General features: G+C 48.5%; 2 protein-coding genes across 2 annotated transcripts in view; one reads left to right on the top strand and one right to left on the bottom strand.

Moving 5' to 3' along the window:
* rhbdl1 (rhomboid, veinlet-like 1) overlaps window positions 1-9,949 on the bottom strand; it is a gene marked incomplete at both ends in the record, with an annotated part of 44,756 nt that extends 34,807 nt beyond the window's left edge. Inside the window, 2 exons of the mRNA XM_084456719.1 lie at window positions 1,465-1,623; window positions 9,911-9,949. Coding sequence (XP_084312845.1) covers window positions 1,465-1,623; window positions 9,911-9,949 — 198 coding nt within the window. The remainder of the gene's footprint in view (window positions 1-1,464; window positions 1,624-9,910) is intronic.
* anks3 (ankyrin repeat and sterile alpha motif domain containing 3) overlaps window positions 1-13,768 on the top strand; it is a 204,546-nt gene that overhangs the window by 58,891 nt on the left and 131,887 nt on the right. The gene's annotated exons all lie outside the window — the stretch shown is intronic.

The raw sequence follows: 13,768 nt of genomic DNA, 5'->3' as shown, positions 1-13,768 counted from the left end.
TGAATTTACATTTAGAATGTCTATGACATATAATTTTCGGAGAGCCATTTACTTTTTCTTGGCGGTTTAGATCCTTGCAGATAAAAAGACAGAAATAGGTCTTGTCCCGTGGTGTGGAAGCTGACGAGAGGGACTTTATTGGAACTAAGCTTTGCCATTATACATGTAGTACTTCCCTGGCATAGTCTCCCTAGGTTAGTAGTAGCTACGTAGTCCAGTGACAGTGGGAACCTTAACAAGTTGCTTTTGGAACACATTCTATCTGTTTTCTTCTCTAGTAAAATGATTTAAAGGTTGGTTTGTAGTCAATCATCATGTCAGCAGACAATCGTGAAAATGGTAGACATTATCTTTCAACATGAGTGAAGTTGCTTACAGCGCACTCAAGGGAATGTCATTTGCCAGACAGCGTGAGTGCCTGTGATTCGTCATTCGTCGGATTTGTAGTGCTCTACATGCTGGGTATTTATGTTTAAAACCAGGATTTTCTTTTAGTTTTTTTTGTTTGTTATTTCATCTAAAGCACTACCTAAACCATTATCTGTACACACATGCAGCTCTGACACTGAACACGGGGTGGAGTGTGAATGTAGGAAGTCGTAGCTAGCTCCAGGTGATGAGAATCAGGTGTGCGGAAGGGGTACTGTAGCAAACTGTGTTGACCGCGTCAGTATGGCAGCGTATGAGCGTGGCTGGTGCATTCTGAGGTCTGAATTTGCTGACTGGAAACATCATTGTGAGTGAATATGGGCAATGCTATTATCTACCTATACTAAGGTGAGCATGTGCATGCCGATCTGTGAAGAATCCAAAGACATACAGTGACATTGGTATATTTTTAGCTCAGAACACACGTCCGAAATAAGTTCACCCCTTTCGCCCCACAGTGGCTATATTATTATACTTGAAAGTCACTACACACGATTAATTGTGCAGCCCATAGATTATGAAAGGATGGGCCCGTGGGCACAGACACCCATTTAATTTATCACCTTTTTGAATTTGCCCAATGAGACAGCAATTTGAAGATAATTTGAGAAAACTCACAATAAAAGCAGCTTTACCCAACTCGGTTTTGACTCGAGGGATCTCAACTCTGGGGAGGACTTGCTTTTGGATTTCTCCCCAAAAGAGTTGAAGGGCCTATATTGCATGGAGTACTCAGCCCCTCTAAAGTCCTATAGATAAACACTCAATTAAAAAAGTGTCATGATGGTTTCTTTCTTGTGACGTCTTCAAATTGAATATTTTGGCTATTACTTCAGTTTTTCAGCAAGATGCTATTGACATGAATGACTAAGCCCTTTGACTATGCAACAAGAAATGCAAAGGGTCCCCTGAGCTCTTGGGCCCCTGGGACTGGGCCCGGTAGACCCGTTCAGTAATATAGTAGTAGTAGTTTATTTCATTCATTTATTTCATGTCTTTGGTGCAGCCCTAGTCTAGTGTGTCTCAGCCACTCACCAGCTCGATGAGCTCCTGGTAGCACACCTGGCCGTCCTCGTTGCTGTGGACCAGGGCGAACAGCATGTCCAGCTTAGACGGGTCCAGCTGCAGCTCATGGTGCTCCACCAGGCTGGTGAAGTTCTCCACTGCGATGAAACCGGTGTTGTCTGGGTCCAGCTGACAAAGAAACAACAAGTCAGAACAATATTTAGGATAATTTATGATAAAAGCACTAATCAGAAATGTCCTGCCGCTAGTGTCTGCATGTCCTGGCTCAGTGTCTCCTCCACGGCCTGCCAGTCTCCAGCTGAGTACACCAGCGCAAGGTCGTCTGCGTAGGCATACTTCCTGGAGACTGTGTTCGGCAGGTCGTAGGTATAGATGTTATAGAGGAGGGGGGCCAGGACAGATCCCTGGGGGACGGCGCTCTAAAGGCGTCGCAACCTGCTTCGGATCTATGGGTAAGGAGGCGGTAGCGCTTCCAGTTGGCCTTTCAGGCGTTCCATCGCTTCACCGGCTTGCATGGTCGATGTTGGGACCGCAGGAACTTTCCTAGCACGGGTCAGGGAGCCGGTTATCAATGCCGACGCTCGCGAATGCCAAGTCAGGATTTGTCCCAGTTTTACAGGGACCTGAGACAAAGCTGGCTGCGCCCTTGGGATCGTACAGCAGGGCCAGGCTGTTGTTAGCTGCCCAAGCATCCAGGCTTCCTCCGTCAGATGTATTGGTGCTGTACCCCCAGTCCTCATGCTGACAATTGAAGTCGCCAGCATAGAGGCAGGGGTGGGGGAAGACTGGGAGATGCGCTGGTGTGATTCACGAGGATGGAGGCTTGGAAGACGTTGACGATTTTTAAACCGCCAACGTCCACGCACAACCACTCAATCTCCGAGCCAGTCGGGGATTGGTCGACCAGAGTTCAACCTTTGATGGACGAACGTAGCAAGGCCATGCTTCCTGCTTAGGGTAGACCCAGCTAGAGCAAAATTTGGGAGAACTAGCTTATCTGCTGTTACGCAGTGGGTCTCCTGGAGGAGGATGACGAGGGCCTTGGTGGTGCAGGCCAGGTGCTCGATGACGTCGATCTTACTAGGGATGAGCCCTTCGGTGTTCAGCTGCAGAATTCTGGGCTGGGTTGCCTGTGGCAGCCGAACATTAGTCCGGTGGGGGCCCTCAGTTGGCAGACTTTGCTTCACTTGCAGTGGTTAATCACAGCTACTGACTACTACTAACCTCCTCACTCACTCACTCACACACACACACACACACACACACACACACACACACACACACACACACACACACACAGAGAGAGAATCACATCACCTTCTATGTTTCAGGACTATGTTCTGAACAATAAGCTTACAGTGACGGAGAAGGAGAGAGCTGTATGAACGCATCAGTAATCAGCTCCACTGACAGCTGGGAGGTCAACACTGTCATGGGGGACACAACAGACAGATAAGGACAATGGGGAGACACACAGCCAGCAGGGAAGAGACGCTCAATAGCACCAGGATTCATTAAGCGATATTGTCACCAGAATGCCAATGAAAGAACTAGAACCACTTTTTATTTAAAACAAGCCTCATTCATTCTAATCAGTGCTGGTCTATGGAAACCCACACACTGATAACAATAGGCAATGTTGGAGTTGAACATGGAGGATGCCCCCCACAAGATTTTCTAATTGTTCATCTGGACCTGAAACATTGGAATTTGCTGGTTTTCTATCTTTCTTCATTTTCGAGGCGATGTCACAGTTCACTGTGTGAGTGCATCCTCGACTACATCTGCAGCCTCCAATCATGGTGGGTTTCATTAATCACCACTCGCTCTCTCTCTCTCATTCCCTCTCTCTGCCTTACAACCCTATGGGTTATTACCCCTCATGCCTGCACACTGCTGGCTCCTGTAATTGATTTAAGCAGAGGAATGTCATAAAGATGCCGGGGTTTAGCTGTCTGAAATAGTGCCCGGTTAAAAATGGCCCATAAAGTATAGGGTGTGTGCATGTTCGTGCAGCAGTTCCAGTGTGAGTCCGTGTATGAGTGAATTTTTAGGGAGTGGGAGTATTTTGCAAGTATTTCTTTTTCATTATGTACCTTAATTTTTCCTCCCCAATTCAATTTAATTTGTTCAATCATACATTAGTATCCAGTGGCACTTTTCTGTCTGAGTGTAAGTCTCTCTGTGTGTGTGTGCTTAAAGACAAACTCAACAAAGAGACCTCATAACTCCCTTCCTACCTCTGCTTTAACTTGGTTTCTGCTAATGCTAATGCTAATGCTAACATAGCCTCATTAGGAATCATAGGGTAAACAATACCATCTTGTCACAGTACGGAAGAGCTTTCAGCAGTTGCATCAGTCTGGAGGCACTCACACGCGCACACATGGAAGCAAACACACACACACACACACACACACACACACACACGCGCGCACACACACACGACCCTCACAGCCACACTTACACACAAATCAGTACTAGTGGTGCCAGTTTATCCTGCAGAAACCTCAAGGCTTAAGATCAAGGAAAAAGTATATAGAAGATCAATCAAATAATCCCTGTGTGTGTGCTTGTTTGCAAGATAGTGTTGTGATAGTGTGTGTGTGTGTGTGTGTGTGTGTGTGTGTGTGTGTGTGTGTGTGTGTGTGTGTGTGTGTGTGCTTCTTAGAGCGTATGTTCTTCATCCTCCCCTTGTACCGATTCCAGAAGTGCTTTAATGCTGTTCAATTGAACACAGGCAGCGCTTTCTACTCCCCACCCTGCTTCTTGCGAGCAGTCAGACACTCCAGGGCTGGCTTTGATGGGGCTCCACTCTGACGCCACCCTGGGCGCCTTCTTCTCCTTTGTTATAGTCCATTTAATAAGCAATATTCATAACACTTCTAATCAAATCATCACCTTGGGTCTCTTCTTTGCCATTTGATGGGACTCACAGTGGACCATTTATTTCAATGTGCACTGGGTACGGCAGCCTATATCAGGTCAGGTATTTCAGCGTGTTTGCTAACCATCTGACCCGTGGTCTGGCCACTCTCCGCAGTTCACTGTGATGCCATGGAGGACTCGCTTAACTGGAACTGTTCACAATATGTGTGCTGTAAAATCCACACTGTGCTACACCCAATCTCTCTCTCTCTCTCTCTCTCACACATACACACACACACACACACACACACACACACACACACACACACACACACACACACACAGGCGTGCATGTGTAAGCTGTAATCTCCACTGAACGTGAGGTTCCTCGCTGGCTGTGTCTGACAGCCAAGAGCTGGAAGCAGCTTCGTGTAAATGTGCCGGGGGCCAAAGTATATATGTCTATGGAAATGAAGCCAGGGAGGAGGGGGGAGAGACACCCACATGTTTCATAGAGGTTTGTTTAAACTCGGCCTTGTCCCCTGGGGCACGGAGACGTCTGGGAGCCCATACTGACGACTGTTCACAGGGTACTAGTATGATAGGAGGAGAGGGAGGGAGAGGGAGGAGGAGAGGGAAGGATTGGGAAATGAGGGGGATGGGGAGAGAGAGAGAGAGGAAGAAAGAGGAAGGTCTCTCTCTCTCTGACAGTTAGACTAGTCTTCCACAGTCTGGTCCCTGGTCCACCAAACAGGCAGTAACACACTCCAGTGCGCTGGCGCTACAAAGCACTGAGAGGGGATAGATCAGGCTGTAATATGCTGCTGGCTCAGACTCGGAGCTAACAGACACACACACACACACACAGACACACACACACACACACACACACATAGGAAACGCTGGGGAAGGCTGATTACTGTCTGTACCCATATGTCAGCTCATCACTGCTGAGACACCACACGTGGTCTGGTACGGCGCGGGCGGGGTGTGTACACGCGCGCGCACACACACACACACACACACACACACACACACGCACACACACACACCGACACACACACACACACACACACACACACACACACACAGACGCGTCACATGCACAGAGCTCTACACAGACCTAACGGGCACACTGGGCTGTGCACACGACCCTGCGCGCCGGGGAGAGGAGCAGGACCCTGTGGCCGGTCTGGACGATCAATGAATAAGACGTGGGAACACCGAGACGCGTGATTGGCCAGTACTGGCTTCTTGGCCTCGCGTCGCTCGGTCAGGGTAGAGGGGCTCGCAACTGTCTGATGGAGGAAGAAAGGGAGACGAGAGGGAGGGAGGGAAGGAGAGAGCGAGAGGGGGAGAGGAGGGGAGGAGGGACGGAGGGAGCGGCTATTGAAGCAATCCAACACCGGGAGGACGACGCGCTGACATGCTGCATCGTTGCCATGGTTACCGGTCGTCGCGCGTGTCGTCGCCGCCGCCCCTTTTTTCCTCTCCCTCTCGCGTGCTTTCCCCTTTTTTTTCTCTCTTTTCTTTTTCGCGAGGTCTGATGCTCAGGAACATTAGAGGGGAGCGAAAAGGAGGGAGATGGAGACGAGATGAGAAAAGGAACGAGATAAGAACGAACAGGCGGCAATTAACGGATGAGACGGGGACGAGGGGGAGGGGGGAAGGGCTGACCTCGCGGACGGAGAGGGAAAGTGTATTAGAGGAGTTAAGAGATGGTGGGAGTGGGTGGGTGGGTGGGTGGTGGTGGTAATGGATTGAGGATGGAGGGATGGAGAGATTAAATATTGCAGTGGTGGCGGGGTAGATGGAGGGAGGAGAGAAGGAGGACTACAAGGGAATGATCACGCCATTAACCCCCTCGACCTCTATTACTGATAACCAGGCAGCTGGCTACTGAGCCTGACCTCAGACCAGCCTCTACTGAGCCTGACCTCAGACCAGCCCCTACTGAGGCTGACCTCGGACCAGCCCCTACTGAGGCTGACCTCGGACCAGCCCCTACTGAGCCTGACCTCAGACCAGCCCCTACTGAGGCTGACCTCAGACCAGCCCCTACTGAGGCTGACCTCAGACCAGCCCCTACTGAGCCTGACCTCGGACCAGCCCCTACTGAGGCTGACCTCAGACCAGCCCCTACTGAGGCTGACCTCAGACCAGCCCCTACTGAGGCTGACCTCGCACCAGCAGACTGAGACTGATCTCAGACACGCATAACGCATATTGAAATGGATGGGTCACTATGTGCACGCCCCACACTGTAAACAGATAGGCTGAGGATGGAAGGCTGTATATATTTATTTATATTTATATATTTATATATTTATATATTTATATATTTATATATTTATATATTTACACATGAGTCATTCAGCTGACACTCCAAAGACACCCACAATGAGTAGATCAATTGTTTAGAGTACAGTACGTGAACCGACTGTAGGTACAGTACCTGTCATACATGCTGTTTGTAGGCTGTTTATGTGTCTGAATGGCGCTCATGGTGGAGTGATGTGGTACAGTACTGGTGTGCATGGTAATATCATCGCTGCAATACTATGTGTACTTGGGCGGTGGTGTGAGTATGGAGATTTAGATGTGATATTTACTGTAGAAAGTGGGTAGCATGCTAGTATGAGTGTAGCATTTATCTATGTACTATACTGTATGTGGTGCAGTATTGTATGTATGTGTGTGCGTGTTTGTGTGTGTATGGTGCATGTGTGTGTGTGTGTGTGTGTGTATGGTGCATGTGTGTGTGTGTGTATGTGTGTGTATCTACAGTATGATGCAAGTCTGTGTGTGTGTGTCCATGGTGCGTGCATGCATGGTGTGTGTATGTGTGTGTGTTTGTGTGTGGTGTGGTGTGTGTGTACGTGTGCGCATGGTGCATTGGTATTTAGTGAGACACTAACTCATTTGCATGCCGTCTCAGATAAGCGGTGATTCAGCTCTATTACCCCCAGGATGCCCCGCCACTCCGATATTACCACTATGCATTCTGGGTTACTGCAAGATGGTGGCTGATAATATAACAACAACAACAACAACATGACAACAGCACCTCAGTACACCCAGATAAAGCACACTGAAAAGATCCAAGCAAAGCTGATTCAAGTGAAGCTTTTTCCACGTCTCTGTCATTCACGTACACAACGCATGTCGGTGACAGTGTCTGACTGCTATGAAAGCAGACACGGGGCGGGGGCTTATCCCCCTCTCTCTGCATGACACACACACACACACACACACACACACACACACACGTCCAAACTGCTCAGATTCCGCAGCGTTCATGCAGGTGTAAATAGCAGTGATAAGGACTGAATGGCAGAGGAGATATTCATCAGCTAACGATCACATGAGCCTCAGTGATGGAGCACTGCCCAGCTGCCAGTCTCCTTATCAATGTCATGGCTATAGAAAGACCATTAGACAGGCCAAAATGAATCTGTGTGTATGCGTGTGTGTGTGTGTCTGAGTGTGTGTGTGTGTGTGTGTGTCTGAGTGTGTGTACGTGCACGTCCGCATGTGCCTGCGTGGGCCAGAAATAGCCTGAGATCAGCGCTGCTACCTCCTGCAGACAAAGACTAATAAACTCACTCATGTAGCTACTGTAGCGTTCCCCATCTCTCCCTCCCCTCTCCGTGTCTCACTCTCTCTCCTCCCCCCCGCCGTCTCTCCCTCCCTCTCTCTCCCTCCCTGTAGTGCTGCAGCGTGCCTATGTGGTCCAGTGTGAGAGACTTCTACTACTCCATTCATGGGGTGTGTGAGGGTTTGGTGATGGACGCCTATTCCTGTAACATATTGACATATAAGCCAATAGTGAAATGATCAAGCTGATTGATCAGGTCTAGACATGGGCAAGGCCAAAGTAAAAATGTATTCCTATGATCTATTTCGGAGATGATCTGGGACTATGGAAACATTATCTTTGACCACATAGTCACAGTGTGACTACAGCAAGGTACATTTAAGACAGAGTTTGAATGTTTAGGTCTAGATCCATTAAGCATTTGGATGCACCTTTGCTTCTTTTAAATGAGGAACCCTGTAAATGCCTTTACCAAGACAGCCTGGTACACTACAAATAACAGTGTCCTATTGCTCTCAACAAAGCATCAATGAAACGCTCATAAATGATTCACAAAGCATCATTGGTGCTCCGGAAATCTAGAAGCCGCAACCGTGACCACAACACATCTTTTCACCACATTGATATTCACACAATACCCATTGGAGGCTCCCTCTCATACATAAAACACACACATACACACACACACACACACACCCACCCACACCCACACGGTAAATGGTAGAAAAACACACACAAACCAATTTAGTACAACACACCTCCACACACACACACCTCTCCTGCTCTCCTAGGTCTGTTGATCAATGTGTTACTGATGGGCCACTCGTGACCTTTAGACCCTGCAGCAGATAATCGATTCCTCCCTCTTGGATAGAATGATTGGCCAATCTATCTGTCAATCAGCCAATTCCCTGCTGACCAATGCGTTGCCATGGCAGCGGTACACTTAGGGCAGCCAAAGGGACTGATAAGATGCTCTCGTCCTGTACCTCCCCCTCTCTCTTACTAGGCAAACACACACACACACACACACACACATGCACACACACACACACACACACACACACACACACACGGACTTACACACATGCACATACATGTACACCGCTGACTAACCCGAGCTATCAAGGTACCGAAGGCTCAGATTTAACAATCAAAAGAAAAATTCAACAACAGCATTAAAATTCTAAGCTGAACACGTGCTCCAGCGTGTCGAGCTGTGGAGAGTTCTTCCCAGAGGCGCGGCGGCGGAGCTTGACGGCTGCTGCCGGGTAAATGAACCACACTCCCCCCAGCTCTCCTGAGAGCAAGAGGAACAGCGCTGTGCGCTTATGAATATGAATACACAGAGCAGAAAAGAGACACGCGTACATCAGAGCCCAGTCTACAGGTAGCACACACAAGGTCTGACACACACATGGTCTGACACACACAAACCCGGCCGCACGGCGACCCTGGCCTGTTGACCTGTACGGTGGCACTGCAACCACAGCAGGGTCACCCGGTCATGACGACACCCTCCCAAGGTGGTCCGTAACCCTGCGCCCCCTTCTACACGGCCCAACCAGGAATTCTTTCACTCAAGTCCGTAATGCTTAAGAGACCTGCGGCGTCGACCAAACCGGGGTCAACGATCTGAACGCGCGCGCTACGGTGGCCACCGTGACCCAATCACCCTCGACACACGTGTTTAGAATCTCTCCGCGCGTTCAACCTCAGATAACACACACACACACACAGACACACACAGACACACACAGACACACACACACACACACACACACACACACACACCTCCGTTCAGCTCCGATCATCATCACTCTTCACCCCAACCTACTACGGTCGCCCCCATCCTCAAAGCATCAGACAAAAGGGACCAGCAGCGCCGGGAGCCGGTAACCATAGAAACCGCCCCCCCCCCCCCACCCCCCGACACACACACACACACACACACAGCTGCCACCGGTAACCCGGTCGATGTTTACTCACCTGCTCTTGTATGAGCTGAAACAGAGAGCTTCTATCCATATACTGGCCAGAGAGGGGAGGACAAGGGCATAGGGAGGAGCAGGAGGGCGGAGGGGGTGGGGGCTGGTGGTCGCTCGGGGGGGGGGTCTCTGGACCGGGAGGATGAGGAGGACCGGGAGCCTTTTAAACCGCCGCTGCGCCGCCGCCGCCGTCGGCCCTCGTCGCGGTGCGCACGCCTTCTTCAACCCCCCTGCTCCCGTGCCCGAAGGATGGGGAGAGAGAGCCCGGCGTGGTGCAAGGTTCCCGGTGGCGACTCGCTCTCCTGGCTGGCCTGGCTGCTGAGCTGGCGGTTAGGCCGAGGTTATGCGTTCGCGGGGGACGGCTTGGCGTGGCGGCGGTGGTGGAGGTACAGCCCCGGCTTCAGAGCACGGCAGACCCAGCAGAAGCAGCCTCTCTCACTCTCTCTCTCTCGTCAAGATCCTCTACCCTACAGCACTGACTGCTCCCTCTCTCTCCCTCCCTCTCGCTCTCTCTGTCTCCTGCTCTCTTTCTCCTTCCTCTCTCCTTCACTCTTCCTTGCTCTCTCTTGCTCTCTCTCCTCTCTTACTCTCCCTCTTGCTCATTCTCTCTCCGTTCCCTCTCCTGGCTCTCATTGCGCGGTCTGCATACCAATGAGACGGAGGGGAGGGAGGTGGCTGGTGTCGGCCAATGGGGGCTGGAGAGGGAGGGGCCACAGGCTGCAGCTCCTCTCCTCACTGCAAACGAGGAAGAGGGGTAGGGCTCCACTGCGGTGGAGGGCTTACTACTGACGGGCACACACGTTCGTTTCACACACGCATGCACGCACAAATGCATGGATATATCCACATAGCAATGTTACACCTTTAGCAGGACACAGAGGCTGTAATGTCATAATTATGTAGTAATTGAAATACATTCAATATGATATGGAATGATCAAAATCATCAGATGAGAATGTAGTACAGTACGTACACTCACTCTCCCACAGCCCCCCCCCCCCCACACACACACACACAAATATACACACACTTGAATCAGACAGTTTGGAAGGCGTACCAATCCTCCATGCACAATACGCTCAAATGAATACCACTCTGTCAAAATTCCCTGGAGTGCATTACATGTAATACCAGCACAAAAGCCCTTTGCATGTTAAAGTCATGCAGAGTGAATGATGGGGGAGACCAGAACTCAGGGTCAGGGCATCAGACTGATGAATGGTGACTGGTGTTAATATAGCCTGTGTGGGGGAGAGAGGAGAGGGGAAAGTGTTATTACCAGACCTCTATATAGGGTGAGGAGGTGGGGGGGGGGGGGGGGGGCAGAGAGAGGAGGAAAGAGGTGGAGAGATGGAGAGAGAAGAGAGAGAGCGACTGAGATGTCCTGCAAGGAGACACACTATTCTGTGTGCGTTCATCATGACCACCTATCTTAAGGATAACAGGAGGCTTAAAACTGTCCTAAATCCTATTCCATAAAGTGAGCTAGTCTCCTACCATCTCATGCTATCTTGACAAAGGTCTTTTACCGAAACAGTGAAATACTGATACAAAAAATGTGCAAGAGGATATTTTTTGTGTGTCTGACTTCTTTTCTGTTCACAACTCATACCATACCACATTGAGGTCAGGCTGCCATGACCACACTCTACAACCACGTGTCATACAGAGCAGGCCCGGGAGTTATCGTATGAGGTCATCAGTGTGCGACCGGTCAGGACCCCCCCCCCCCTCTCAGATCCTCAGCCAGCTCCGTCTCAGGGCTCTGGCTTGGTGACCAGCAGCAGCTCTCTCTCTCTTTCTGTCTGTCTCTGTGTCCCTTGATTGCTCTGCTCACTCTGGTAAACACAGAGGCTTGTAAAACATTCCCTCTCAGAATGCCTTCATATCAAAGCCCAGGCCTCCTCATTACTGAATCACTGGCCTGATACACAACCCTCTCTGCCCAAAGTGGAGTAATTGGTTAGTTAGAGATTGGTTGGTTAGAGTCTATATTCAAATAAGGTCTCATATAATAACCGCACTCACATATCACGCCGCACACACCATATACACATACACACACTCGCATACTGTACACATTACACTCTGCACACTCACTGTATATACACTGACCGCACTACACTTTGTATTTTTTTTAATCTCATCTGATTTTGCACTAATATTTTGTACTCACTATTTGCACTGTCCTGCATTTGCACTGACCTGACCTGTCCCTGCACCCTGTCCAATGTTGTCTCCATGTTATGCACCACGGCCGAAAGCAAATTCTTAGTAAGTTGAAAAACTACACTGGCAATAAAACAAATTCTGTTACTGATTCTGATCAGAGAGTTGAGGTGGACCATTCTGGGTGGTGTGGTGTGTGTGTGTGTGTGTGTGTGTGTGTTTGTGTGTGTATGGGGGGGGGGTCCCTAGGGTGGGCTCAAACTGTATGCACTGTAAGCACCGGCTGACTGTGCGTTCTCTTGATGAGGAAATTAGCAGAAACTGCTAATCATGCCTCCATGACTGACACAGAACACCACCATCATTATCATGGCACACGCACGCACACTATACTAGCCAGGTTCCTCTTCTTCTTCAACCTTAGAGGGGTCCACTGCCATGAAGGAGGTTATAATAGTGACCGTTACAGAAGTGACAACTGTTCTGACTTCAGTTCGTTTTGAAGCCACTAGGGGGCGACATTGGTTTTTAGTATTGTTTGTGAGCACCGTAGTTGGACTTGTGTTTTTTCCTTGCCTCTGTTAGAAAGTAGGTCGTGAGCAATAACTTCCCGTCAAGCATTAGTTCATTCTTCCTTGCAATCATTTATAGAAGAATCGTCTAAGTAAAAGGAAACTTTTTAATACGTATAGTCAATGTTTGTGTGGTGGCTATATTAGTTAAATAGGCTATTTGCAGCACAGTTTGTTGTCCAATGTTTCCTTATCTCAATTATTGTAATATTGTCTGTGTTCCTATCTTTCTAAGCTACTCATACAGAAGACATTTTTGAGATTAATTTCTCACTCAAACTCACAAGAACCTTCTGCCCCTCTCTTCAAGAAGTACTCAATTTTGCCTGTAGATAAACTAAATGCATTCCAAATATGTATTTTCATTTTCAAATATCTTAAGTGTAAACATGATCTGCCTGTTTCTCTTCACGGTCTTTTTACTCTTTTACCCTTTCTTCTGCTATTCACCATTACCCAACCAGAAGAAGAAATGATCTTCATCTTCCGCTCTGTCGAACATCCAAACACCAACATTGCATCACTTTTAAAGGTCCTAAATTTCGGAATAACCTGCCTCTGTCATTAAAGTCTCACTCCTCCTTAGACACCTTTAAGATCGAGCTTCAAAAGTTCTCATCATGTCCTGACCTCTGACCTCCAGCTTTTCATAATGCTATGAGCTCTAACTGCTTCTGTTGACTATCTCAATTTATACTATATATTCATTTCTCTCTCGTTTTAAATTTCTATTCCAAAACTGTATTATTGTTTAACATTGTCTTTTTTTAATTTCCCCTACCCTCTGATTTGCCATTAATGTTCATGTTCAGATGGGAGTGGGCTGTGTATAAACCCTCTGGGCTTCCCTTCCCTCCCAGCACTGGATTGTAAATTATTGATTGTTATTTTTCTTCTTTTAAAACATGAAATAAAATGAATAAAAAAAAAAAAAAGTTACTGTAAGCCGAGCTAGCTATTCAGGCATTGATATTCATAGCCTAGCCTATGTGTGATCTGTTACACAAGTTTATAGACAGTATGTTTCAAAAGTACTCAGAATGTTTATTGTATTTCTTTCTTATTTCAGTTTTACCCATTTTCATGCTGTACAAAACGGTGGTTCCCAATAAACCCGT

The sequence above is a fragment of the Borostomias antarcticus genome (assembly GCF_949987555.1).
Source record: "Borostomias antarcticus genome assembly, chromosome: 22".
Taxonomy (NCBI): Eukaryota; Metazoa; Chordata; class Actinopteri; order Stomiiformes; family Stomiidae; genus Borostomias; species Borostomias antarcticus.
The sequence above is the reverse complement of the archived record's forward strand: the minus strand, read 5'-3'. Positions and strand labels throughout refer to the sequence as shown.